At 43.4% G+C, this 27,462-nt stretch overlaps 1 protein-coding gene across 1 annotated transcript; it reads left to right on the top strand.

The window, feature by feature from the left end:
* Positions 1-13,509: 13,509 nt before the first annotated feature.
* LOC311115982 (uncharacterized protein) lies at positions 13,510-23,396 on the top strand. Its single transcript, XM_084191098.1, has 13 exons — positions 13,510-14,567; positions 15,034-15,131; positions 15,267-15,444; positions 16,531-16,549; positions 16,701-16,797; positions 16,883-17,076; positions 18,823-19,571; positions 20,038-20,129; positions 20,250-20,427; positions 21,620-21,638; positions 21,991-22,087; positions 22,173-22,366; positions 22,504-23,396. Exons 1-13 carry the CDS (start codon positions 14,132-14,134, stop codon positions 22,667-22,669), a joined length of 2,517 nt encoding a protein of 838 aa, XP_084047224.1. The 5' UTR covers positions 13,510-14,131; the 3' UTR covers positions 22,670-23,396.
* Positions 23,397-27,462: the final 4,066 nt, after the last annotated feature.

Here is a 27,462-nt window from a genome sequence, read left to right as displayed (position 1 = left end):
ATGAGACCATCAAAATGTATTGGAACGGAGCATCAAGCTCATCACGTGCACTTTCACCACCCTGTGAAGTTCATAACTTATTTCATCTGTAGCCTAATAAACTGCATGGGTTCCCAAGTCGTAGTGGGAGGACCACACAACATATCATCGCATGACTCCAAGCTAACTTCGATATGATGGTTATTATATCAATATTTGCGCATAAAGGAGTTTCCACCGCCATTTCTCGCCTATACATTTTTACTGACACAAAAAGACCCCACCATGTCAAACGAACTAACAAATTGTCTGTTGGCATTAATACAATCGTACCCGCATATCCATCAGCCCCGTCATTACTTTTGAAATGGTTGGATCAACATCCACCTTCATGATATGGATGAAGCCTGATTTGGAATGTCTCAGTAGTTCTATCTGGCTCCGTAGTACACCCCTCTGATAATCAAGTGATATTTACATGTGATGCATTTGCTCCATTGTTTACATTTAAGTTGGTGACCCACTCTGATGATTTATATCTTACTGAGTGGGGCTTTAAAGGAATAGTAAGGTGACATCTTAGTGTGGCTTGAAATAAATAGGATTATTAATCAAAAACTCCTATAGCAACAATACACTGAGGCTTTGACGTCAAGAAGAGAACTGGCTGATGGGTGGTGGTGCTACTCTATAGGTAAGGCTGTCCAGTCCAATATGAATGTTCAATACACACAATAGGTTGATCGGTAGCCAGTTAGCTAGCTGTCCAGTCCAATATGAATGTTCAATACACACAATAGGTTGATGTGTAGCTAGTTAGCTAGCTGTCCAGTCCAATATGAATGTTCAATACACAAAATAGGTTGATCTGTAGCCAGTTAGCTAGCTGTCCAGTCCAATATGAATGTTCAATACACAAAATAGGTTGATCTGTAGCCAGTTAGCTAGCTGTCCAGTCCAATATGAATGTTCAATACACAAAATAGGTTGATCTGTAGCCAGTTAGCTAGCTGTCCAGTCCAATATGAATGTTCAATACACAAAATAGGTTGATCTGTAGCCAGTTAGCTAGCTGTCCAGTCCAGTATGAATGTTCAATACACACAATAGGTAGATCTGTAGCCATTTAGCTAGCTGTCCAGTCCAATATGAATGTTCAATACACAAAATAGGTTGATCGGTAGCCAGTTAGCTAGCTGTCCAGTCCAATATGAATGTTCAATACACACAATAGGTTGATCTGTAGCCAGTTAGCTAGCTGTCCAGTCCAATATGAATGTTCAATACACACAATAGGTTGATCTGTAGCCAGTTAGCTAGCTGTCCAGTCCAATATGAATGTTCAATACACACAATAGGTTGATCTGTAGCCAGTTAGCTAGCTGTCCAGTCCAATATGAATGTTCAATACACACAATGGGTTGATCGGTAGCCAGTTAACTAGCTGTCCAGTAAGGCTGTCCAGTCCAATATGAATGTTCAATACACACCATTTCTTTTTTATTTCACCATTATTTAACCAGGTAAGCCAGTTGAGAACAAGTTCTCATTTACAACTGCGACCTGGCCAAGATAAAGCACAGCAGTGCGATAAAAACAACAATACAGAGTTACAAATGGGGTAAAACAAAACGTACAGTCAATAACACAATAGAAAATATATATACAGTGTGTGCAAATGTAGCAAGTTATGGAGGTAAGGCAATAAATAGGCCATAGTGCAAAATAAGTACAATGTAGTATTAACACTGGAATGATAGATGTGCAGAAGATGATGTGCAAAAAGAGATACTGGGGTGCAAATGAGCAAAATAATGAACAATGTAAATAACAATATGGGGATGAGGTAGTTGGGTGGGCTCATTTCAGAATGGCTGTGTACAGGTGCAGTGATCGGTAAGGTGCTCTGACAACTGATGCTTAAAGTTAGTGAGGGAGATAAGTGTCTCCAGCTTCATAGATTTTTGCAGTTCGTTCCAGTCATTTGCAGCAGAGAACTGGAAGGAATGGCGGCCAAAGGAGGTGTTGGCTTGGGGGATGACCAGTGAGATATACCTGCTGGAACGCATACTACGGGTGGGTGTTGCTATGGTGACCAATGATCTAAGATAAGGCGGGGATTTGCCTAGAAGTCATTTATAGATGACCTGGAGCCAGTGGATTTGGCGTCGAACATGTAGTGAGGACCAGCCAACAAGAGCTTACAGGTCACAGTGGTGGGTAGTATATGGGGCTTTGGTGACAAAACGGATGGCACTGTGATAGACTACATCCAATTTGCTGAGTAGAGTGTTGGAAGCTATTTTGTAAATGACATCGCTGAAGTCAAGGATCGGTAGGATAGTCAGTTTTACGAGGCCATGTTTAGCAGCATGAGTGAAGGGGGCTTTGTTGCGAAATAGGAAGCCGATTCTAGATTTAACTTTGGATTGGAGATGCTTAATGTAAGTCTGTAAGGAGAGTTTACGGTCTCTAGGTATTTGTAGTTGTCCACATATTCTAAGTCAGACCCTCCGAGAGTAGTGATTCTAGTCGGGCGGGCGGGTGCAAGCAGCGTTCGATTGAAGAGCATGTATTTAGTTTTACTAGCGTTTAAGAGCAGTTGGAGGCCACGGAAGGAGTGTTGTATGGCATTGAAGCTCGTTTGGAGGTTTGTTAACACGGTGTCCAATGAAGGGCCAGATGTATACAAAATGGTGTCGTCTGCGTAGAGGTGGATCTGAGAGTCACCAGCAGCAAGAGCGACATCATTGATATACACAGAGAATAGAGTCGGCCCAAGAATTGAACCCTGTGGCACCCCCATAGAGACTGCCAGAGGTCCAGACAACAGGCCCTCCGATTTGACACATTGAACTCTATCTGAGAAGTAGTTGGTGAACCAGGCGAGGCAGTCATTTGAGAAATCAAGACAATAGGTTGATCTGTAGCCAGTTAGCTAGCTGTCCAGTCCAATATGAATGTTCAATACACACAATAGGTTGATCGGTAGCCAGTTAGCTAGCTGCTACATCTTAACACAGCTACTCTCTAATGTGCTAGAGGCATCCCTATAGACCTTGGTTCAATCTCGGGTTGTATCACAATGGGCCGTGATTGGGAGTCCCATAGGTCGGCGCACAATTGGCCCATTATTGGGCGGGTTTGGCCTGTGTAGGCTGTCATTGTAAATAAGAATTTGTTCTTAACAGACTTTCCTAGTTAAATAAAGGTTAAATACATTTTTAAAACTCTATAGATGTCCAGTCCAATATGAATGTTCATAATGAGGGAAATATAAAGGTGGGCTCACCTGTCAACATGAGGCTCCTGCTGCAGGTAGCTTAGCGGTTAAGAGTGTTGGGCCAGTAACCGAAAGGTCCCTGGTTTGAATCCCAGAGACGACTAGGTGAAAAATCTGTCAATGTGTCTTTGAGGGCAGCAGCAGGAGCCTCATGTTGACAGGAGAGCCCACCTGCACTCAGCTGGTCAGGTCTTAATAGGAACAGGATGTGCCTGCCCAACACTCTTCCCCACATCAAGGATGGTGTCACATGGGCACACAGCTCTCTTCATTGAGACAGCACACTAGAAGCATCAGTAAGTCATCACAAATGACTATTTCTTAACATTGTTAAGATAATAGACAAGTAGAATGGGACAGGTTTCTTATTGGCTACACATTATTGGACATAGACGCTACATCGCTGTTTATGTATTGACATTTTAATAATATTATTTTAGAGAGTCTGAAAACTGCTCCTAACAAGGAGATGAAGTACATCGTGTTTCAATCACAGCTTCTGGAACTCTTCAGAACTTGTGTGATGTGCAGCGAAGACACTCCAGGGACGGTGATGAAGACTGTGGGAATGAAGATCAGACAATGAAGAGACTCCAGGGACGGTGATGAAGGCTGTGGGAATGAAGATCAGACAATGAAGAGACTCCAGGGACGGTGATAAAGGCTGTAGGAATGGCCGTGAAGATCTGACAGCGGTGCTGGTCCTGCGGTCATGTGGGGGAGTGGTCGAGCCAGCCAATGGTTGGGATGAAGCATGCGGGAAACAGCCTCCTTTCTACTGCCAATCTGGTGTCTGTAAGTAAGTGATCGTGCCGACGGAGATGGCGGCCTCGCGACTAGCTCTTAGGAAACTTTTGCGGTATTTAGTTGTTTTATGTGTTATTTTTTACATTATTAGCTCAGAAAATGTTTTGTGTCATTACATGCAGCCGGGAAAAACTATTGGCAACTCACCAGAACTACCAGCAGTACGTCCAGGAATACGACTTTCTCGAAGCAGAGCCTTTGTTCGCTCTCCCCAGGGCAATTAAACTGGTTCCAGAGGCCGACCCAAAACATCGCCGGCACTCGGAGCGGCCTGCTGGTTTGACTTAGGAGGTGACCCACCGCTTCCGAGTATATTACTTGCTAATGTTCAGTCTTTGGATAACAAAGTTGACGAGCTCAGGGCAAGGGTTTCTATCCAGAGAGACATCAGGTTCTGTAACATACTTTGTTTCACGGAAACATGGAACATCTCTAAGGATATTCTGTTGAAATCTGTCCAGCCAAATGGGTTCTCAGTTCATCGCGCAGACAGGAATACATATCTCTCCGGGAAGCAGAAGGGCGGAGGTGTGTGTTTCATGATTAACAACTCATGGTATAATTTTAGTAACATACAGGAACTCAAGTCCTTTTGTTCACCCGACCTATAATACCTCAAAATCAAATGCGGACCGTATTATCTCCCAAGATAATTTTCCTTGGTTATAGCCACGGCCGTTAAAAATCCCCCCTCACGCCGATACCACAAATAACTTCACTGGACTTTATGCAAACTGGAAACCACATATCCTGAGGTTGCATTTATTGTAGCTGGGGATTTTAACAAAACAAATTTGAGGACTAGGCTGCCGAAATTCTATCAACATATCGACTGTTGTACTCGCGCTGCTAAAACACTCAACCATTGCTATTCGAATTTCCGGGATGCTTACAAGGCCCTACCCCGCCCTCCTTTCTGCAAATCTGACCACGACTCCATTTTGCTCCTCCCTTCCTATAGGCAGAAACTCAAACAGGAAGTACCCGTGCTGAGGACTATTCAACGCTGGTCTGACCAATCGGAATCCACACTTCAAGATTGTTTTGATCACGCGGACTGGGATATGTTCCGGGTAGCTTGCGGTCATAATTTAGACGAATACTCTGAAACAGTGACTGAGTTTATCAGGAAGTGTATAGGAGATGTTGTGCCCACTGTGACTATTAAAACCTACCCTAACCAGAAACCGTGGCTAGATGGCAGCGCGGGGAACCACCACATTTAACCATGGCAAGGTGACTGTGAATATGGCAGAATAAAAACAGTGTAGTTATTCACTCCGCAAGGCAATCAAACAGGCAAAACGTCAGTATAGAGACAAAGTGGAGTTGCAATTCAACGGCTCAGACACAAGACATATGTGGCAGGGTCTACAGACAATCACGGTCTACAAAAGGAAAACCAGCCACGTCGCCGACACTGAAGTCTTGCTTCCGGACAAGCTAAACACCTTCTTCGCCCGCTTTGAGGATAACACAGTGCCACCGACGCGGCCCACTACCAAGGACTGTGGGCTCGACTTCTCCGTGGCCGACGTGAGTAAGACATTTAAGTGTGTTAAGCCTCGCAAGGTTGCCTGCCCAGACAACATCCCTAGCCGCATCCTCAGAGCATGAGCAGACCAGCTGGCTGGTGTTTTTACAGACATATTCAATCTCTCCCAATCCCAGTCTGCTGTCCCCACATGTTTCAAGATGGCCACCATTGCTCCTGTACCCAAGAAGGCAAATGTAACTGAACTAAATGACTATCGCCCCGTAGCACTCACCTCTGTCATCGTGAAGTGATTTGAGAGACTAGTCAAGGATCATATCACCTCTACCTTACCTGTCACCCTAGACCCACTTCAATTTGCTTACCGCCCCAATTCATCCACAGATGATGCAATCGCCATCACACTGTACACTGCCATATCCCATCTGGACAAGATTAATACCTATGTAGGTATGCTGCTCATTGACTATAGCTTTGCATTCAACACCATAGTACCCTCCAAGCTCATCATTAAGCTTGAGGCCCTGGGTCTGAACCCCGCCCTGTGCAACTGGGTCCTGGACTTCCTGACGGGCTGCCCCCAGGTGTTGAAAGTAGGAAACAACTCCTCCACTTCGCTGATCCTCAACACTGGGGCCCCACAAGGGTGCGTGCTCAGCCCACTCCTGTACTCCCTGTTCACCCATGACTGCGTGGCCAAGCACGCCTCCAACTCAATCATCAAGTTTGCAGACGACACAACAGTAGTAGGCTTGATTACCAACAATGACGAGACAGCCTACAGGGAGGAGGTGAGGGCTCTGGGAGTGTGGTGCCAGGAAAATAACCTCTCACTCAACGTCAACAAAACAAAGGAGATGATCGTGGACTTCAGGAGACAGCAGAGGGTCCACCCCCCTATCCACATCGACAGGACAGCAGTGGAGAAGGTGAAAAGCTTCAAGTTCCATGGCGCACACATCACTGACAAACTGAAATGGTCCACCCACACAGACAGTACCGGGGGAAAACTACCCGCCCTCCAGGACACCTACAGCACCCGATGTCACAGGAAAGCCAAAAAGATAATCAAGGACATCAACCACCCGAGCCACTGCCTGTTCACCCCGCTATCATCCAGAAGGCGAGGTCAGTACAGGTGCATCAAAGCTGGAACCGAGAGACTGAAAAACAGCTTCTATCTCAAGGCAATCAGACTGTTAAATAGCCATCACTAGCACATTAGAGGCTGCTGCCTATAGACTAGAAATCACTGGCCACTTTAAGAAATGGAACACTAGTCACTTTAATAATGTTTACATATCTTGCATTACCCATCTCACATGTATATACTGTATTGTATACTATTCTACTGTATCTTAGTCCATGCCGCTCTGACATTGCTCATCCATATATGAACAGTACCAGTCAAAAGTTTTCACACACCTACTCATTCAAGGGTTTTTCTTTATTTAATTTTTTTTTTTAATTGTAGAATAATAGTGAAGACATCAAAACTATGAAATAACACATATGGAATCATGTAGTAACCAATTTATTTTTAAACAAATCAAAATATATTTTCTATTTGAGATTCTTCAAATAGCCACCCTTTGCCTTGATGACAGCTTTGCACTCTCTTGGCATTCTCTCAACCAGCTTCACCTGGAATGCTTTTCCAACAGTCTTGAAGGAGTTCCCACATATGCTGAGCACTTGTTGGCTGCTTTTCCTTCACTCTGCGGTCCAACTCATTCCAAAGCATCTCAATTGGGTTGAGGTTGGGGGATTGTGGAGGCCAGGTCATCTGATGCAGCACTCCATCACTCTCATTCTTGGTAAAATAGCCCTTACCCAGCCTGGAGGTGTGTTGGGTCATTGTCCTGTTGAAAAACAAATGGAAGTCCAACTAAGGCCAAACCAGATGGGATGGCGTATCGCTGCAGAAAGCTGTGGTAGCCATGCTGGTTAAGTGTGCCTTGAATTCTAAATAAATCACAGACAGTGTCACCAGCAAAGCACCCCCACACCATAACACCTCCTCCCTCATGCTTTACGGTGGGAACTACACATGCGGAGATCATCCGTTCACCCACACTGCGTCTCACAAAGACACGTCGGTTGGAACCAAAAATCTCAAATTTGGAATCCAGACCAAAAACAAATTTCCACCGGTCTAAAGTCCATTGCTCGTGTTTCTTGGCCCAAGCAGGTCTCTTCTTATTATTGGTGTACTATAGTGGTGGTTTCTTTGCAGCAATTCGACCATGAAGGCCTGATTCACACAGTCCCCTCTGAACAGTAGATGTTGAGATGTGTCTGTGACTTGAATTCTGTGAAGCATTTATTTGGGCTGCAATTTCTGAGGCTGGTAACTCTAATGAACTTATCCTCTGCAGCAGAGGTAACTCTGGGTCTTCCATTCCTGTGCCGGTCCTCATGAGAGCCAGTTTCATCATAGCGCTTGATGGTTTTTGCGACTGCACTTGAAGAAACTTTCAAAGTTCTTGAAATGTTCCGTATTGACTGACCTTCATGTCTTAAAGTAACGATGGACTGTCGTTTCTCTTTACTTATTTGAGCTGTTCTTGCCATAATATGGACTTGGTCTTTTACCAAATAGGGCTATCTTCTGTATACCCCCCCTACCTTGTCACAACACAACTGATTGGCTCAAACGCATTAAGAAGGAAATAAAATCCACAAATTAACTTTTAAGAAGGCACACCTGTTAATTGAAATGCATTCAAAGTGACTACCTCATGAAGCTGGTTGAGAGAAGCTGTCATCAAGGCAAAGGGTGGCTATTTGAAGAATCACAAATATAAAATATATTTAGATTTGTTTAACACTTTTTTGGTTACTACATGATTCCATATGTGTTATTTCATAGTTTTGATGTCTTCACTATTATTCTACAATGTAAAACGTTTCAAAAATAAAGAAAAACCCTTAAATAAGTTGGTGTGTCAAAACTTTTGACTGCTGGTGTATATATTCTTAATTCCATTCCTTACTTAGATTTGTGTGTATTAGGTATATGTTGTGAAACTGTTAGATATTACTGCACTGTCGTAGCTAGAAGCACAAGCATTTCGGTACACCCGCAATAACATCTGCTAAACTAAATTTGATTTGATTTGGATGCATGCCAACAAAGACTACAACTGCTTCACACAATGGGAGTGGCTACCATTGACCACTACACTTTCTTTCATCACCAGGAAGCCCATGTTGAGCCAGCAGTGTTCTCACTATGGAAGAGGGAGCAGGCAGCCGTCATCCAGTCTCTCAGAAGCCCATGTTGAGCCAGCAGTGTTCTCACTATGGAAGAGGGAGCAGGAAGCCGTCATCCAGTCTCTCAGAAGCCCATGTTGAGCCAGCAGTGTTCTCACTATGGAAGAGGGAGCAGGCAGCCGTCATCCAGTCTCTCAGAAGAGACTTTGGGTCGTTGTCCTGTTGGAAGGTGAACGTTTGCCCCAGTCTGAGGTCCTGAGTGTTGTGGAGCAGGTTTTCATCAATGATCTCTCTGTACTTTGTTTTGTTAATCTTTCCCTCGATCCTAACTAGTCTCCCAGTCCCTGCCGGTGAAAAACATCCCCACAGCATGATGCTGCCACCACCATGTTTCACCGTAGGGATTGTGCCAGGTTTCCTCCAGACCTGATACTTGGCATTCAGGCCAAAGAGTTCAATCTTGGTTTCATCAGGCCAGAGAATCTTGTTTCTCATGGTCTGAGAGTCCTTTAGGTGCCTTTTGGCAAACTCCAAGCGGGCTTTCATGTGCCTTTTACTGAGGAGTGGCTTCCGTCTGGCCACTCTACCATAATGGCCTGATTGATGGAGTGCTGCTGTCCTTCTGGAAAGTTCTCCCATCTCCACAGAGGAACTCTGGATCTCTGTCAGAGTGACCATTGGGTTCTTAGTCACCTCACTGACCAAGGCCCTTCTCCACCGATTGGCCAGCTCTAGAAGAGTCTTGGTGGTTCCAAACTACTTCCATTTAAGAATGATAGGAGCAACTTTGTTCTTGGGGACCTTCACTGCTGCAAAAATGTTTTGGTACACTTCCCCAGATCTGTGCCGTGACACAATCCTATCTCGAAAGGAATATATCACATCAAATATAGGCTACTTAAAGTTTATGCGAGAACACACATACTGCTCGTACACTTGTCTCATATATTTTTACTAGAATATAATTTTTGGTCATGCCACATTAAATCAAATTGTATAAAGCTGTATGTTTTTCATTCAACTTCTGCTCCTAACCTGTACCTCAGCACATTGACTCGGTACTGATACCCCTGTACAGTGGGGGAAAAAAGTATTTAGTCAGCCACCAATTGTGCAAGTTCTCCCACTTAAACTATGACAGACAAAATGAGAAAAAAAAATCCAGAAAATCACATTGTAGGATTTTTTTTGAATTTATTTGCAAATTATGGTGGAAAATAAGTATTTGGTCAATAACAAAAGTTTCTCAATACTTTGTTATATACGCTTTGTTGACAATGACACAGGTCAAACATTTTCTGTAAGTCTTCACAAGGTTTTCACACACTGTTGCTGGTATTTTGGCCCATTCCTCCATGCAGATCTCCTCTAGAGCAGTGATGTTTTGGGGCTGTCGCTAGGCAACACGGACTTTCAACTCCCTCCAAAGATTTTCTATGGGGTTGAGATCTGGAGACTGACTAGGCCACTCCAGGACCTTGAAATGCTTCTTACGAAGCCACTCCTTCGTTGCCCGGGCGGTGTGTTTGGGATCATTGTCATGCTGAAAGACCCAGCCACGTTTCATCTTCAATGCCCTTGCTGATGGAAGGAGATTTTCACTCAAAATCTCACGATACATGGCCCCATTCATTCTTTCCTTTACACGGATCAGTCGTCCTGGTCCCTTTGCAGAAAAACAGCCCCAAAGCATGATGTTTCCACCCCGATGCTTCACAGTAGGTATGGTGTTCTTTGGATGCAACTCAGCATTCTTTGTCCTCCAAACACGACGAGTTGAGTTTTTTCCAAAAAGTTCTATTTTGGTTTCATCTGACCATATGACATTCTCCCAATCCTCTTCTGGATCATCCAAATGCACTCTAGCAAACTTCAGACGGGCCTGGACATGTACTGGCTTAAGCAGGGGGACACGTCTGGCACTGCAGGATTTGAGTCCCTGGCGGCGTAGTGTGTTACTGATGGTAGGCTTTGTTACTTTGGTCCCAGCTCTCTGCAGGTCATTCACTAGGTCCCCCCATGTGGTTCTGGGATTTTTGCTCACCGTTCTTGTAATCATTTTGACCCCACGGAGTGAGCTCTTGCGTGGAGTCCCAGATCGAGGGAGATTATCAGTGGTCTTGTATGTCTTCCATTTCCTAATAATTGCTCCCACAGTTGATTTCCTCAAACCAAGCTGCTTACCTATTGCAGATTCAGTCTTCCCAGCCTGGTGCAGGTCTACAATTTTGTTTCTGGTGTCCTTTGACAGCTCTTTGGTCTTGGCCATAGTGGAGTTTTGGAGTGTGACTGTTTGATGTTGTGGACAGGTGTCTTTTATACTGATAACAAGTTCAAACAGGTGCCATTAATACAGGTAACGAGTGGAGGACAGAGGAGCCTCTTAAAGAAGAAGTTACAGGTCTGTGAGAGCCAGAAATCTTGCTTGTTTGTAGGTGACCAAATACTTATTTTCATAATTTGCAAATAAATTCATAAAAAATCCTACAATGTGATTTTCTGGAGAAAAAAATTCTCAATTTGTCTGTCATAGTTGACGTGTACCTATGATGAAAATTACAGGCCTCTCTCATCTTTTTAAGCGGGAGAACTTGCACAATTGGTGGCTGACTAAATACTTTTTTTCCCCACTGTATATAGCCTCGTTATTGTTATTTTACTGTGTTACTTTTTATATATTTAGTTTATTTAGTAAATATTTTCTTAACTCTTATTTTTCACAAAGCTGCATTGTTAGTTAAGGGCTTGTAATTAAGCATTTCATGGTAAGGTCTACACCGGTTGTATTCGGCGCATGTGACAAATAACATTTGATTTGATTCGAACTGAATACAGAGCATATCAGTTTCAATGTTACGGTCTTTGATTCAATTCTATTTTTCAAACTCTGGCTTGTGTGTTTATCTGCGTCATTCCTTGATCATTCATTGTGGTCCTGAAGCTCAGTTGGTAGAGTACGGTTTTTGTAAAACCAGGGTAGTGAGTTCGATTCCCGGGACCATCCATATGTAAAATGTATGCATACATGACTGTAAATGGCTTTGGATAAAAGTGTCTGCTAAATGGCATATATATACACTGATTATACCAAACATTTGGAACACCTTCCTAATATTGAGTTGCACCCTCACTTTTCCCCTCAGAACAGCCTCAATTCGTCAGGACATGGACTCTAGCTGGCCCATGTTGTCTCCAATGCTTCCCAAAATTGTGTCAAGTTGGCTGGATGTCGTTTGGGTCCAGTGGAGTCTCCTCAGAGGAGGAAGGGGAGGACCATCCTCCTGAGTGATTTCCAGAAAAATAAAAATTGTAAAACATTTAAAAAGTTCTCATTTTTAGACAAAACTATACTAAATATAATCACGTCCCCAAATAATTGATTCAAACATACTATTTTGCAATGAAGGTCTACAGTAGCCACAACAGCACTCTGTAGGGTAGCCCCATGGTATAGCACGGAGGACAGCTAGCTTCCGTCCTCCTCTGGGTACATTGACTTTAACACAAAACCTAGGAGGCTCATGGTTCTCAAGCCCTTCCATAGACACACAGTAATTATGACAACTCCCGGAGGACATCCTCCAACCTATCAGAGCTCTTGCAGCATGAACTGACATGTTGTCCACCCAATGAAAGGATCAGAGAATGAATCTAGTACTGAAAGCATAAGCTACAGCTAGCTAGCACTGCAGTACCTAAAATGTGGTGAGTAATTGACACAAAGAGAGAAAAATACAATAGTTGAACAGTTTTGAACAAATTAATTTCTTCCAAAATGAAGGAGAAGCAAGAGAGAGAGAGATTTCGTCATTTTTTTTCCCACTTTCAGTTTCACTTACTTAGCTAGCAAATGCAGCTGGCTAGTTAGTTACTCAAACACCCGGCTCAAACAGAGGGATGCTATGTTAGCTACCTGGCTATGACTATCCAACACAACACTGGAACTCTTCCAAGTCAAGGTAAGCTTTTGGTTTACACTGATTGAAGTGGATTTAACAAGTGACATCAATAGTTGGATCATAGCTTTCACCTGGATTCACCTAGTCAGTCTATGTCATGGAAGGAGAAGGTATTCTTAATGTTTTGTATACTCAGTGTATATCACTACAGAAAATAAAGTGCTATTTGCATGTGATGCATTTGCTCTATTGTTTACAGGACGATTTGTATCTTATAGAGCGTGGCTTTAAGGGAATATTATGGTCACTTTTAGATAAAAACGAATGTGAAAAATGAACAGAGAATGTGTATTAACACACTACCTATTCATAGAAGTATTTATTAATCAAATTCAATCAATACAATTTTATTTATGAAGCCCTTTTTACATCAGCAGATGTCACAAAGTCCTATACAGAAACCCAGCATGACCAGGTGGACTGGGGACAGCAAGGAGTCATCAGGCCAGGTAGTCTTGAGGCATGGTCCTATGGCTCAGGTCCTCCGGGATGGGAGGGAGAGAGAGAGAATTAGACGGAGCATACTTAAATTCACACAGGACACCAGATAAGACAGGAGAATTACACCAGATTGACCCTAGCCCCCGGCACATAGACTATTGGAGCATAGATACTGGAGGCTGAGACAGGGGGGTTCGGGAGACACTGTGGCCCCATCCGACGATATCCCCAGACAGGGCCAACCAGGCAGGATATAACCCCACCCACTTTGCCAAAGCACAGCCCCCACACCACCAGAGGGATATCAACAGACCACCAACCTACCACCCTGAGACAAGGCTGAGTATAGCCCACGAAGATCTCCTCCACTGCACGAGCCCGAGGGAGCGACAAACCGGACAGGAAGATATCGTCAGTGACTCAACCCACTCAAGTGATGCACCCCTCCTAGGGACGGCATGGAAAGCACCAGTAAGCCAGGGAAACAGCCCCATAATAGGGTCAGAGAATCCCAATGGAGAGACAGGAACCTAAATCTAAATATTCATGTTAAGCTTTACGACATTCTTTGCCAATACGATGTAGTAAATATATTTTCCAAACTGCGTTACCCACTCCAGTCAGCAGATGGCGATGTGCGTCTTTCAGGTGATGATTCTTGCGTGACGTGTGATGGACTGGACGGGACTCTTCTTCAGCAACAACCACACGGCTACTCTTTCAACCATCTCAGTAGCTTGCTAGCCAACATAAAACCGAAAGATTGAGGCTTTAGACCATGTTTATGTACATTAGCTAATCTCAGTGTTTGAAACACATTTCTGTTGACGTAACATTATCTACTGGGTAACTTTAACCTAATTTGCAAACTTGTTAAAGATTGATACTGAGCCTACCACTAGGCTAGTCGCTAATGCTAACTAGCTAGCTAACTAGCTTACATCCCTGACCATGAGCTCACTAAACTACTCCTCCCCTGCTAAAGAAGAGGAGGTCTGGTGTATGGAGAAAGAAGCTCTGGGGCTGAACATTGCCGTGAAACAAGAAGAGGAGGATGTTACAGTGAAAGGAGAGGAAGAAGCTTTCAGAATGATAAAGGAGGAAGAGGAGGCTATTACACTGAAAGAAGAGAAAGATCCGTTTGGAGTGAAAGAGGAAGAGGGGATAGAGGCTGTCACAGTGGAAGAGGAGGAGGTAGAAGCTTTCAGAATGATAAAAGAGGAAGAGGAGGCTGGTATATTGAAAGAAGAAGAAGAGGATGTTAAAGTGAAAAAAGAGGAAGAACCTTTTAGAGAGGAAGAGGAGGCTATCTCAATAAATGTGAAGAAGGAAGACATTTTTGGAGTGAAAGAGCAGGAGGAGGAGACAGAAGATCAGATTAACACCAGTGAGTACTGTCTTAAAAACAGGGGCACAAACTATGCAGTTGTTGAACTAATGTGTGGTTTTTAAGGGGCATTCTACTGACGTTATATACTTCAATATGTTGTTCAGTACTGTAGGAATTGTTAAAGGTTCAATCTGCCATTGGTACATATATTTTTTGTACTTTTAAATTAGCTTTAATGAATTCTCCATGTGGTCTACATTAAAGTGCACCTCATCTAATATAACAGGCTTTTCAAATTCAATATTGGTGCTTAATTTCTACTTAAAATATCAAATGGACGCAAAAGGCACCCAATTTGTGGAACTACCTTTTCACATTTGCATCATAAACAATATTTTATAAAATCATGATGAAAGTGACCGTTTTAGGCCCAGTTTAGATATATTAATGCCTCTTGTAAGACCCTATGATTGCAATAGAAGATAATACGTTTACCATCTGTTTGATGTTCTCGTTCACACAGGAGAGAGACATGACTATCATGGATCCTCTGGAGAGCCTCAACAACATCCTGATGCTGACGAGGCAGAGAAGAGTCTCTCCAGATCAGAACACCAGATGGTACAGCTTGGTCTGGTCTAGCATACAGCTTGCTCTATCTGGGTCTGGGCTGGGTTTCTGTAAAGCACTTTATGACAACAGTGACATCAGCATCCATAATGATATGTGTCTGTGTCCCCTCTTTATGGTTACCAGGACAACGCTAGCCCTTCCGCCCTCCCAGAGTCCCCGTGTCGTACCTCTCCCAGTAGCACCTTACTGCTGGGTCTGAAGAGGTTGTCTGTGCGGCTGGTGGACTGCAGGAAAACAACGGGGCTGAGTGGAACTGTGAGAGGAGGAGAAGAGAAGAAAGGAGCAGATTTGACTCATCAAAGTAAGTGCTGTAGTTTAGTTTGAACAAATAAAATAGATCTGCCCACTGGTATCTGTTACCAGGACAACCAGCAGAGTTCTGTTAGTTGACATGAAGATAGACTGGTATCTGTTACCAGGACAACCAGCAGAGTTCTGTTAGTTGACATGAAGATAGACTGGTATCTGTTACCAGGACAACCAGCAGAGGTCTGTTAGTTGACATGAAGATAGACTGGTATCTGTTACCAGGACAACTAGCAGAGTTCTGTTAGTTGACATGAAGATAGACTGGTGGATATGGATGTTATGAATATCATAACACTGAAAAAGGATTCTACCAATGAAAAGAGAGAAACCAATAGACTATATAAAACCTTGATGAAAGTTAGATTTAGAGAGAAAGTTTCAAGATGATCCAATATAAGGTGCATGTTTTACAAAAACATTTCCTAAAAACATTAGCTAATTTTCCCCCAACATCGGACACCCCCTAACTTCGGACACTCTAGTGGTTGGAGGACTAAATCACCTCGAGTTCGACATTTAAATGGACTGGAAAAGAACTGTACGTTTTGTGACTAACGACACCCTTCTAGCTAGCTGACCACCGATTTTCATTGCAATTTTTGCAAGTTAAGTTCGGTTTTGAGCGTTTTCAAAAAAAGTTATATATGTACACATTTTGTGTAACACGCTGCATATTGTAAAATTCGACTGCGCGACAGACCACACATCATTTAATATCCAACTTTTTACCTCTGAAATATAGCTAACGGATTTTCTAATGTTACTAGCTTAGTTGCTAAATGTTGATAGAACTGCTAAGACAGCAAAAAGGAAAGAAATTGTAAGCGTTTGATAATACATATCACGAAAACAGCTGAATGTTGTCAAGCTTTACCTTTTCAGAAATGGAGTCTTTTGACGGGGGCGTTTTATCACAATCTGCAAAAATGTATTTTGAATTTTGAACCATGAACTTTTTGACACCTATCACCGTTGGCTATGTTTCATCTTACAACAGCTACATAGAGGCAGTATTTAGTCACATTTTACAATGTATGCATCAATATTAAACTAATTGGGACACTCATTTTCATTACAGATAACATCAAACAAAAAACGTGGGTACACTTTCAGTTAATGTGAAAACTTTCATCACCTTTCAATGCCTTAGCTCTGAAATGTAAATGTTTATACATATTCAGATTGAGTTATCTGTCTAAAATGTGTATAGTATGCCAAGTTATTTAGCTACATGTATTAACACCACAGCATGGAGAAAGTCAAGAGGAAGCAGTGGAGTGAGGTGGACATGTTCCATGCCATGGAGGACTGCGGGGCAGGGATGTCTATCCGCCAGGCTGCCAAGGTTAGGCATCTTTTGTTTTTAGGAGATTACCATGTGTATGTGAATTTTATCTGCTAGTAACAGTTTTATTTTCTTATCTACCAAGGTGCATGGTGTACCTCGGCAGACCCTGGCGGACAGGCTGAGCGGCCGGGTGACCCATGGTTGTCGCAGTGGACCACCCACATTGCTTGCACCAGAGGATGAAAATTCTCTGGTGCAGTACCGTATCTACTGCGCCAGCCATGGGTTCCCCTTCATCAGACAGAGGCTGATGAAATACGCCAACAAAATACGCAGGTATTTGGTGTTCTATGTACAGTGGGGAGAACAAGTATTTGATACACTGCCGATTTTGCAGGTTTTTCTACTTACAAAGCATGTAGAGGTCTGTAATTTTCATCATAGGTACACTTCAACTGTGAGAGACGGAATCTAAAACAAACATCCAGAATATCACATTGTATTATTTTTAAGTAATTAATTTGCATTTTATTGCATGACATAAGTATTTGATCACCTACCAACCAGTAAGAATTCCGGCTCTCACAGACCTGTTTGTTTTTCTTTAAGAAGCCCTCCTGTTCTCCACTCATTACCTGTATTAACTGCACCTGTTTGAACTCGTTACCTGTATAAAAGACACCTGTCCACACACTCAATCAAACAGACTCCAACCTCTCCACAATGGCCAAGACCAGAGAGCTGTGTAAGGACATCAGGGATAAAAGTGTAGACCTGCACAAGGCTGTGATGGGCTACAGGACAATAGGCAAGCAGCTTGGTGAGAAGGCAACAACTGTTGGCGCAATTATTAGAAAATGGAAGAAGTTCAAGATGACGGTCAATCACCCTCGGTCTGGGGCTCCATGCAAGATCTCACCTCGTGGGGCATCAATGATCATGAGGAAGGTGAGGGATCAGCCCAGAACTACACGGCAGGACCTGGTCAATGACCTGAAGAGAGCTGGGACCACAGTCTCAAAGAAAACCATTAGTAACACACTACGCCGTCATGGATTAAAATCCTGCAGCGCACGCAAGGTCCCCCTGCTCAAGCCAGGGCATGTCCAGGCCCGTCTGAAGTTTGCCAATGACCATCTGGAGGATCCAGAGGAGGAATGGGAGAAGGTCATGTGGTCTGATGAGACAAAAATAGAGCTTTTTGGTCTAAACTCCACTCGCCGTGTTTGGAGGAAGAAGAAGGATAAGTACAACCCTAAGAACACCATCCCAACCGTGAAGAATGGAGGTGGAAACATCATTCTTTGGGGATGCTTTTCTGCAAAGGGGACAGGACGACTGCACCGCATTGAGCGGAGGATGGATGGGGCCATGTATCGCGAGATCTTGGCCAACAACCTCCTTCCCTCAGTATGAGCATTGAAGATGGGTCGTGGCTGGGTCTTCCAGCATGACAACGACCCGAAACACACAGCCAGGGAAACTAAGGAGTGGCTCTGTAAGAAGTATCTCAAGGTCCTGGAGTGGCCTAGCCAGTCTTCAGACCTGAACCCAATAGAAAATCTTTGGAGGGAGCTGAAAGTCCGTATTGCCCAGCGACAGCCCCGAAACCTGAAGGATCTGGAGAAGGTCTGTATGGAGGAGTGGGCCAAAATCCCTGCTGCAGTGTGTGCAAACCTGGTCAAGACCTACAGGAAACGTATGATCTCTGTAATTGCAAACAAAGGTTTCTGTACCAAATATTAAGTTCTGCTTTTCTGATGTATCAAATACTTATGTCATGCAATAAAATGCAAATTAATTACTTAAAAATCATACAATGTGATTTTCCGGATTTTTGTTTTAGATTCCGTCTCTCACAGTTAAAGTGTACCTATGATAAAAATTATAGACCTCTACATGCTTTGTAAGTAGGAAAACCTGCAAAATCGGCAGTGTATCAAATACTTGTTCTCCCCACTGTATCTAGATTGGTGGACTGACTGTTCTCAATGTGTGTGATGTAAATGTGGATGTGTATGGTGATGCCAAAACAAACATTTTCATCCTGGATGGACAATTATATATTCTATTCTATTGTAGGTTTCGGCACCCAGGGGAAACAATCCCACCACTGGGGAAGAGGTGGTGGGAAATGTTCAGGAAGAGGCACAAGAACCTGAGCATGAGCTCACTAAACTACTCCTCCCCTGCTAAAGAAGAGGAGGTCTGGTGTATGGAGAAAGAAGCTCTGGGGCTGAACATTGCCGTGAAACAAGAAGAGGAGGATGTTACAGTGAAAGGAGAGGAAGGTCCGTTTGGAGTGAAAGAGGAAGAGGGGATAGAGGCTGTCACAGTGGAAGAGGAGGAGGTAGAAGCTTTCAGAATGATAAAGGAGGAAGAGGAGGCTGTCACACTGAAAGAAGAAGAGGATGTTACAGTGAAAGAAGAGAAAGGTCCGTTTGGAGTGAAAGAGGAAGAGGGGATAGAGGCTGTCACAGTGGAAGAGGATGAGGTAGAAGCTTTCAGAATGATAAAGGAGGAAGAGGAGGCTGTTACACTGAAAGAAGAAGAGGATGTTACAGTGAAAGGAGAGAAAGATCCGTTCAGAGTGAAAGAGGAAGAGGGGGTAGAGGCTGTCACAGTGGAAGAGGAGGAGGTAGAAGCTTTCAGAATGAAAAAGGAGGAAGAGGACGCTGGTATATTGAAAGAAGAAGAGGAGGATGTTATAGTGAAAAAAGAGGAAGAACCTTTTAGAGAGGAAGAGGATGGTATCTCAATAAAGGTGAAGAAGGAAGACGTTTTTGGAGTGAAAGAGCAGGAGGAGGAGACAGAAGATCAGATTAACACCAGTGAGTACTGTCTTAAACACAGGGGCACAAACTATGCAGTTCTTGAACTAATGTGGGGATTTAAAGGGGCGTTCTACTGAAGTTATATACTTCAATATGTTGTTCAGTACTGTATAAATTGTTAAAGGTTCAATCTGCAATTGGTACATATATTTTTTGGACTTTTAAATTAGCTTTAATGAATTATCCATGTGGTCTACATTAAAGTGCACCTCATCTAATATAACAGGCTTTTCAAATTCAATATTGGTGCTTAATTTCTACTTAAAATATCAAATAGATGCAAAAGGCACCCAATTTGTGGAACTACCTTTTCACATTTGCATCATAAACAATATTTTATAAAATCATGATGAAAGTGACCGTTTTAGGCCCTGTTTAGATATATTAATGCCTCTTGTAAGACCCTGTGATTGTAATAGAAGATAATACGTTTACCATCTGTTTGATGTTCTCGTTCACACAGGAGGGAGACATGACTATCATGGATCCTCTGGGGAGCCTCAACAACATCCTGATGCTGACGAGGCAGAGAAGAGTCTCTCCAGATCAGAACAGGTCTGGGCTAGCATACAGCTTGCTCTATCGGGGTCTGGGTTTCTGTAAAGCACTTTATTACAACAGTGACATCAGCATCCATAATGATATATGTCTATGTCCCCTCTATATGGTTACCAGGACAACGCAAGCCCTTCCGCCCTCCCAGAGTCCCTGTGTCGTACCTCTCCCAGTAGCACCTTACTGCTGGGTCTGAAGAGGTTGTCTGTGCGGCTGGTGGACTGCAGGAAAACAACGGGGCTGAGTGGAACTGTGAGAGGAGGAGAAGAGAAGAAAGGAGCAGATTTGACTCATCAAAGTAAGTGCTGTAGTTTAGTTTGAACAAATAAAATAGATCTGCCCACTGGTATCTGTTACCAGGACAACCAGCAGAGTTCTGTTAGTTGACATGAAGATAGACTGGTATCTGTTACCAGGACAACCAGCAGAGTTCTGTTAGTTGACATGAAGATAGACTGGTATCTGTTACCAGGACAACCAGCAGAGTTCTGTTAGTTGACATGAAGATAGACTGGTATCTGTTACCAGGACAACCAGCAGAGTTATGTTAGTTGACATGAAGATAGACTGGTATATTTCCACCACAGTAGACAGTTCTGTTAGTTGACATGAAGATAGACTGGTATATTTCCACCACAGTAGACAGTTCTGTTAGTTGACATGAAGATAGACTGGTATATTTCCACCACAGTAGACAGTTCTGTTAGTTGACACGAAGATAGACTGGTGGATATGGATGTTATGAATATCATAACACTGAAAAAGGATTCTGCCAATGAAAAGAGAGAAACCAATAGACTATATAAAACCTTGATGAAAGTTAGATTTAGAGAGAACGTTTCAAGATGATCCAATATAAGGTGCATGTTTTACAAAAACATTTCCTAAAAACATTAGCTAATTTTCCCCCAACATCGGACACCCCCTAACTTCGGACACTCTAGTGGTTGGAGGACTAAATCACCTCGAGTTCGACGTTTAAATGGACTGGAAAATAACTGTACGTTTTGCGACTAACGACACCCTTCTAGCTAGCTGACCACCGATTTTCATTGCTATTTTTGTAAGTTAAGTTCGGTTTGCATATTGTAAAATTTGACGGCGCGACAGACCACACATCATTTAATATCCAACTTTTTACCTCTGAAATATAGCTAACGCATTTTCTAATGTTACTAGCTTAGTTGCTAAATGTTGATAGAACTGCTAAGACAGCAAAAAGGAAAGAGATTGTAAGCGTTAGATAATACATATCACGAAAACAGCTGAATGTTGTCCAGCTTTACCTTTTCAGAATTGGAGTCCTCTGACGGGGGCGTTTTATCACAATCTGCAAAAATGTATTTGGAATTTTGAACCATGAACCTTTTGACACCTATCACTGTTGGCTATGTTTCATCTTACAACAGCTACATAGAGGCAGTATTTAATCAAATTTTACAATGTATGCATCAATATGAAACTAATTGGGACACTCATTTTCATTACAGATAACATCAAACAAAAAATGTGGGTACACTTTCAGTTATTGTGAAAACTTTCATCATCACCTTTCAATGCCTTAGCTCTGAAATGTAAATGTTTATACAGGGGCGGCAGGTAGCTTAGTGGTTAAGAGCGTTGTACCAGTAACCGAAAGGTCGCTGGTTCTAATCCCCAAGCCGACTAGGTGAAAAATCTGTCGATGTGCCCTTGAGCAAGGCACTTAACCCTAATTGCTCCTGTATGTCGCTCTGGATAAGAGCGTCTGCTAAATGGCCAATTTATTTTTATTTATTTTTATACATATTCAGATTGAGTTATCTGTCTAAAATGTGTATAGTATGCCAAGTTATTTAGCTACATGTATTTACCACCACAGCATGGAGAAAGTCAAGAAGAAGCAGTGGAGTGAGGTGGACATGTTCCATGCCATGGAGGACTGCGGGGCAGGGATGGCTATCCGCCAGGCTGCCAAGGTTAGGCATCTTTTGTTTTTAGGAGATTACCATGTGTATGTGAATTTTATCTGCTAGGAACAGTTTTCTTTTCTTTTCTACCAAGGTGCATGGTGTACCTCGGCAGACCCTGGCGTACAGGCTGAGCGGCCGGGGTACCCATGGTTGTCGCAGTGGACCACCCACATTGCTTGCACCAGAGGATGAAAATTCTCTGGTGCAGTACTGTATCTACTGCGCTAGCCATGGGTTCCCCTTCACCAGACAGAGGGTGATGAAATACGCCGACAAAATACGCAGGTATTTGGTGTTCTATGTATGTAGATTGGTGGACTGACTGTTCTCAATGTGTGTGATGTAAATGTGGATGTGTATGGTGATGCCAAAACAAACATTTTCATCCTGGATATACAATTATATATTCTATTCTATTGTAGGTTTCGGCACCCAGGGGAAACAATCCCACCACTGGGGAAGAGGTGGTGGGAATTGTTCAGGAAGAGGCACAAGAACCTGAGCATGAGGAGGCCGGACACTCTGGACAGGGGGAGAGCTGAGTGTGCATCACCACTGCCAGTGCCTCCCAGTGTGCAACACCTGTAGGAGCCGCCGGAGTCCCCAGCTGCAGAAGAAGGCCACGTGCCTACTCTCCCGGCCACACCATCGTTGGCACCTCAACCCCACCATTACAAACACCAGCTCCTCCAAGCCATCGTCGGCGGTTTTGTCCACCACCACCACGATGCACACCCCCACCCCACCACGTCTGTCAGCACCAACACGGCCTCCTCTGGACCAACTGCCTCCTAAGTCTCCCCTGGTCACACCACCATAGCAGCCTCGTATGGGAAGTGGAGTGGTCTGCTATTGGCCGGTTATAAAATGGCCCATAACTGTAACACTAGCAGAGATTCTGGAACTGAGATATCCTTACAGTATATTATGTTCAACAATATATAGAAAAAAAATCTAAAATGTTATATTTTCAATATTCATTTTTATGTTTTTCAATATTCATAAATTCATGTAATTCATTTTTTTACTAAATTAAAATACTGCTCATATTACAGATCAAGTGGTAAAGATTAATATGACCCATTGTTGCTTTGTAGCCTGTAGCATCTAATGATGAAACATTATGGAGTCTTAAAGGAGGACTGTAGCATCTAATGATGAAACATTATGGAGTCTTAAAGGAGGACTGGAGCATCTAATGATGAAACATTATGGAGTCTTAAAGGAGGACTGGAGCATCTAATGATGAAACATGGAGTCTTAAAGGAGGACTGTAGCATCTAATGATGAAACATTATGGAGTCTTAAAGGAGGACTGGAGCATCTAATGATGAAACATTATGGAGTCTTAAAGGAGGACTGTAGCATCTAATGATGAAACATTATGGAGTCTTAAAGGAGGACTGTAGCATCTAATGATGAAACATTATGGAGTATTAAAGGAGGACTGGAGCATCTAATGATGAAACATTATGGAGTCTTAAAGGAGGACTGTAGCATCTAATGATGAAACATTATGGAGTATTAAAGGAGGACTGTAGCATCTAATGATGAAACATTATGGAGTCTTAAAGGAGGACTGTAGCATCTAATGATGAAACATTATGGTCTTAAAGGAGGACTGTAGCATCTGATGATGAAACATTATGGAGTCTTAAAGGAGGACTGTAGCATCTAATGATGAAACATTATGGAGTCTTAAAGGAGGACTGTAGCATCTAATGATGAAACATTATGGAGTCTTAAAGGAGGACTGGGATGAAAAGGGAAAGGAAAGGGGATATCTAGTCAGTCACAGCTGAATGCATTCACCCTAAATGTGTCTTCCTCATTTAACCCAACCCATCTGAATCAGAGAGGTGCGGGGGCTGCCTTAATCGACGTTCCACGTCATCAGCGTCCGGGGAGCAGTTGTTGTTGGGGGATAACTGCTTTGCTCAAGTGCTTAACGGCAGACCTTTCCACCTTGCGGGCGTGGGGATTTGAACCAGCGACCTTTCGGTTACTGGCCCAACACTCTTAACCGCTAGTCTACAAATGTTCCAACTTCAATTAATTATTTCTCAATGATGCTTTAAAGGAGAAGTTTACCCAAAATCCAGAAACTCTGAAGTGATTCCATACTATGAAACTAGTCCAGTGGAGTTTGCCCTCTCTCCCTGTAGTGCTGTACTGAAACCGCTGCAAAAACGTGACTCTTGACGTTGCTGAAAGCGGGCCTCGCTCTGCTGCTTTGCCAGTTAATTTGTTATTTTATTAAAGCTATGACCTTTGGCTTTCACCTGGAATTGTTTATTTATTTCTTAGAAAAAAACTTTTTTCAATCAATAAAACATATTCAAAAATATGATGATATCATAGTGAATTCATGACATCTGAATGAACAAGCCTTTTCATACTTTATAATATAGTGCCTTCGGAAAGTATTCAGACCCCTTGACCTTTTCCATATTCTTTTACGGTGCAGCCTGATTCTAAAATGGATTTAAAATATTTTTTCACTCATCAATCTACACACAATACTCCTTAATGACAGAAACAAAACAGGTTTTTATACATTTTTGCAAATATATATATAAAAAAAGATACCTTATTTAAATAAGTATTCAGACGTTTTGATATGACACTCGAAATTGAGCTGAGATGCATCATGTTCCCATTGATCCTCCTTGAGATGTTTCTACAACTTACCTGTGGTAAATTCAATTGATTGGACATGATTTGGAAAGGCACACACCTGTTTATAAAAGGTCCCACAGTTGACAAACGCATGTCAGAGCAAATACCAAGCCATGAGGTCAAAGGAATGGTCCTTATAGCTCCGAGACAGGATTGTGTCACGGCACAGATCTGGGGAAGTGTACCAAAACATTTCTGCAGTGGTGAAGGTCCCCAAGAACACAGTGGCCAACATCATTCTTAAAAGGAAGACCTTTGGAACCACCAAGACTCTTCCTAGAGCTGGGCGCAACACTGAGAACACTCTAGGCTGTAATCGCTGCTAAAGGTGCTTCAACAAAGTACTGAGTAAAGGGTCTCAATATTTACGTAAATGTGACATTTCAGGTTTTCTTTTTGAAAAAGGGTGAAAAAATTCATACAAACCTGTTTTTTGCTTTGACCTTTATGGGGTGTTGTGTATAGATTGATGAGGGGGAAATGAAACAATTTAAAATATCTACAGTGAGGGGAAAAAAGTATTTGATCCCCTGCTGATTTGGTACGTTTGCCCACTGACAAAGAAATGATCAGTCTATCATTTTAATGGTAGGTTTATTTGAACAGTGAGAGACAGAATAACAACAAAAAAATCCAGAAAAACACATGTCAAAAATGTTATAAATTGATTTGCATTTTAATGAGGGAAATAAGTATTTGACCCCTCTGCAAAACATGATTTAGTACATTGTCAAAACCCTTGTTGGGTCAGATGTTTCTTGTAGTTGGCCACCAGGTTTGCACACATCTCAGGAGGGATTTTGTCCCACTCCTCTTTGCAGATCTTCTCCAAGTCATTAAGGTTTCGAGGCTGACGTTTGGCAACTCGAACCTTCAGCTCCCTCCACAGATTTACTATGGGATTAAGGTCTGGAGACTGGCTAGGCCACTCCAGGACCTTAATGTGCTTCTTCTTGAGCTACTCCTTTGTTGCCTTGGCCGTGTGTTTTGGGTCATTGTCATGCTGGAATACCCATCCACGACCCATTTTCAATGCCCTGGCTGAGGGAAGGAGGTTCTCACCCAAGATTTGACGGTACATGGCCCCATCCATCGTCCCTTTGATGCGGTGAAGTTGTCCTGTCCCCTTAGCAGAAAAACACCCCCAAAGCATAATGTTTCCACCTCCATGTTTGATGGTGGGGATGGTGTTCTTGGGGTCATAGGCAGCATTCCTCCTTCTCCAAACACAGCAAATTGAGTTGATGCCAAAGAGCTCGATTTTGGTCTCATCTGACCACAACACTTTCACCCAGTTCTCCTCTGAATCATTCAGATGTTCATTGGCAAACTTCAGACGGGCCTGTATATGTGCTTTCTTGGGCGCTGCAGGATTTCAGTCTTTCACGGCGTAGTGTGTTACCAATTGTTTTCTTGGTGACTATGGTCCCAGCTGCCTTGAGATCATTGACAAGATCCTCCCGTGTAGTTCTGGGCTGATTCCTCACCGTTCTCATGATCATTGCAACTCCACGAGGTGAGATCTTGCATGGAGCCCCAGGCCGAGGGAGATTGACAGTTATTTTGTGTTTCTTCCATTTGCGAATAATCGCACCAACTGTTGTCACTGTAACACTCTGGCTCTATGGACGTTTATATTGAGCCAGGGTTGTTCATTTTCTTGTGTTTGGGTGTATTTCATTTGGTGGTGTGTGGTATGGGTGAGTTTCATTTTGTTTGTGTCATGTGGTGATTGGTCGATGACTCCCAATCGGAGGTAACGAGTGTCAGCTGTCGGCTCGTTATCTCTGATTGGGAGCCATATATATTCTGTGTGTTTTCACCTTTGTTTTGTGGGTTATTGTTTCCTGGTTACATGTTCCGTGTGTCAGTAGTTTGTAACTTGAGGACTTCACGTATCGTCTTTTGTTTTGTTTTCGTGAGTACGTTATTTAATAAATCATGTTCACTCGCAACGCTGCGCATTGGTCTCCTCCTTCAGACGATCGTGACAGAATAACCCACCACAAAAGGACCAAGCAGCGTAACAAGCGTGTCCAGGAGCCGAGGGTCTGGACATGGGAAGAGTTATTGGACGGAAAGGATCCTTGGGCACAACCGGGAGAATATCGCCTCCCTCGTGAAGAGCTGGAGGCAGCCAAAGCCGAGAGGAGGTGGTACGAGGAGGCAGCGCGAAGGCGAGGCTGGAAGCCCGTGGAAGAGAGGCAACCCCAAGAAATTTTTTGGGGGGGGCACATGGCTTGGGCAGCTGGGCAGCAGGAGGCTGCCACAGGGAGAAAAGGAGAGAAGGCTAACGGAGTACGGGAGCCATTGGCGAGTGGAAGGAGGGAAGTTGTTGTGGCACGGCATGAGAGACTGAAGTGTGTTCCCAGTCTGGTCCGGTCCGTTCTTGATCCCCAGTTAAGGCCAGTGGTGGGTGTTCCCGGTACGGACCGGTCTGTTCCTACTCCACGCACCAGGTCCACGATGTGCGTCGCCAGCCCGGCCCGGCCTGTTCCGGCCACTCGCACCAGGGATAAGGTGCGCGTCGCCAGCCCAGCCCGGCCTGTTCCTGCTCCACGCACGAATCCTACGGGGTGCGTTACCAGTCGGCCAGAGTCTGCCGTCTGCCCAACGGCGCCTGAACTGCCCGTCGGCCCTATGGCGTCTGAACTGCCCGTTTGCCAAGCGCTGCATAAGCCGCCCGTCTGTACTGAGCCTGC

Source organism: Coregonus lavaretus (assembly GCF_964263955.1).
Source record: "Coregonus lavaretus genome assembly, contig: HAP1_SCAFFOLD_1463, whole genome shotgun sequence".
Lineage (NCBI taxonomy): Eukaryota > Metazoa > Chordata > Actinopteri > Salmoniformes > Salmonidae > Coregonus > Coregonus lavaretus.
Note: the sequence above shows the minus strand (reverse complement) of the source record. Positions and strands in the feature narration are given on the sequence as shown.

What these genes read in the sequence shown, in the direction of transcription:
- LOC311115982 (XM_084191098.1), top strand. Translation starts at nt 14,132, where the DNA reads ATGAGCTCACTAAACTACTCCTCCCCTGCTAAAGAAGAGGAGGTCTGG. An exon ending in CCAGATCAGAACACCAGATG is followed by an intron (nt 15,132 to 15,266) that starts GTACAGCTTGGT and finishes TATGGTTACCAG; the next exon opens with GACAACGCTAGCCCTTCCGC. An exon ending in GTCTCTCCAGATCAGAACAG is followed by an intron (nt 20,130 to 20,249) that starts GTCTGGGCTAGC and finishes TATGGTTACCAG; the next exon opens with GACAACGCAAGCCCTTCCGC.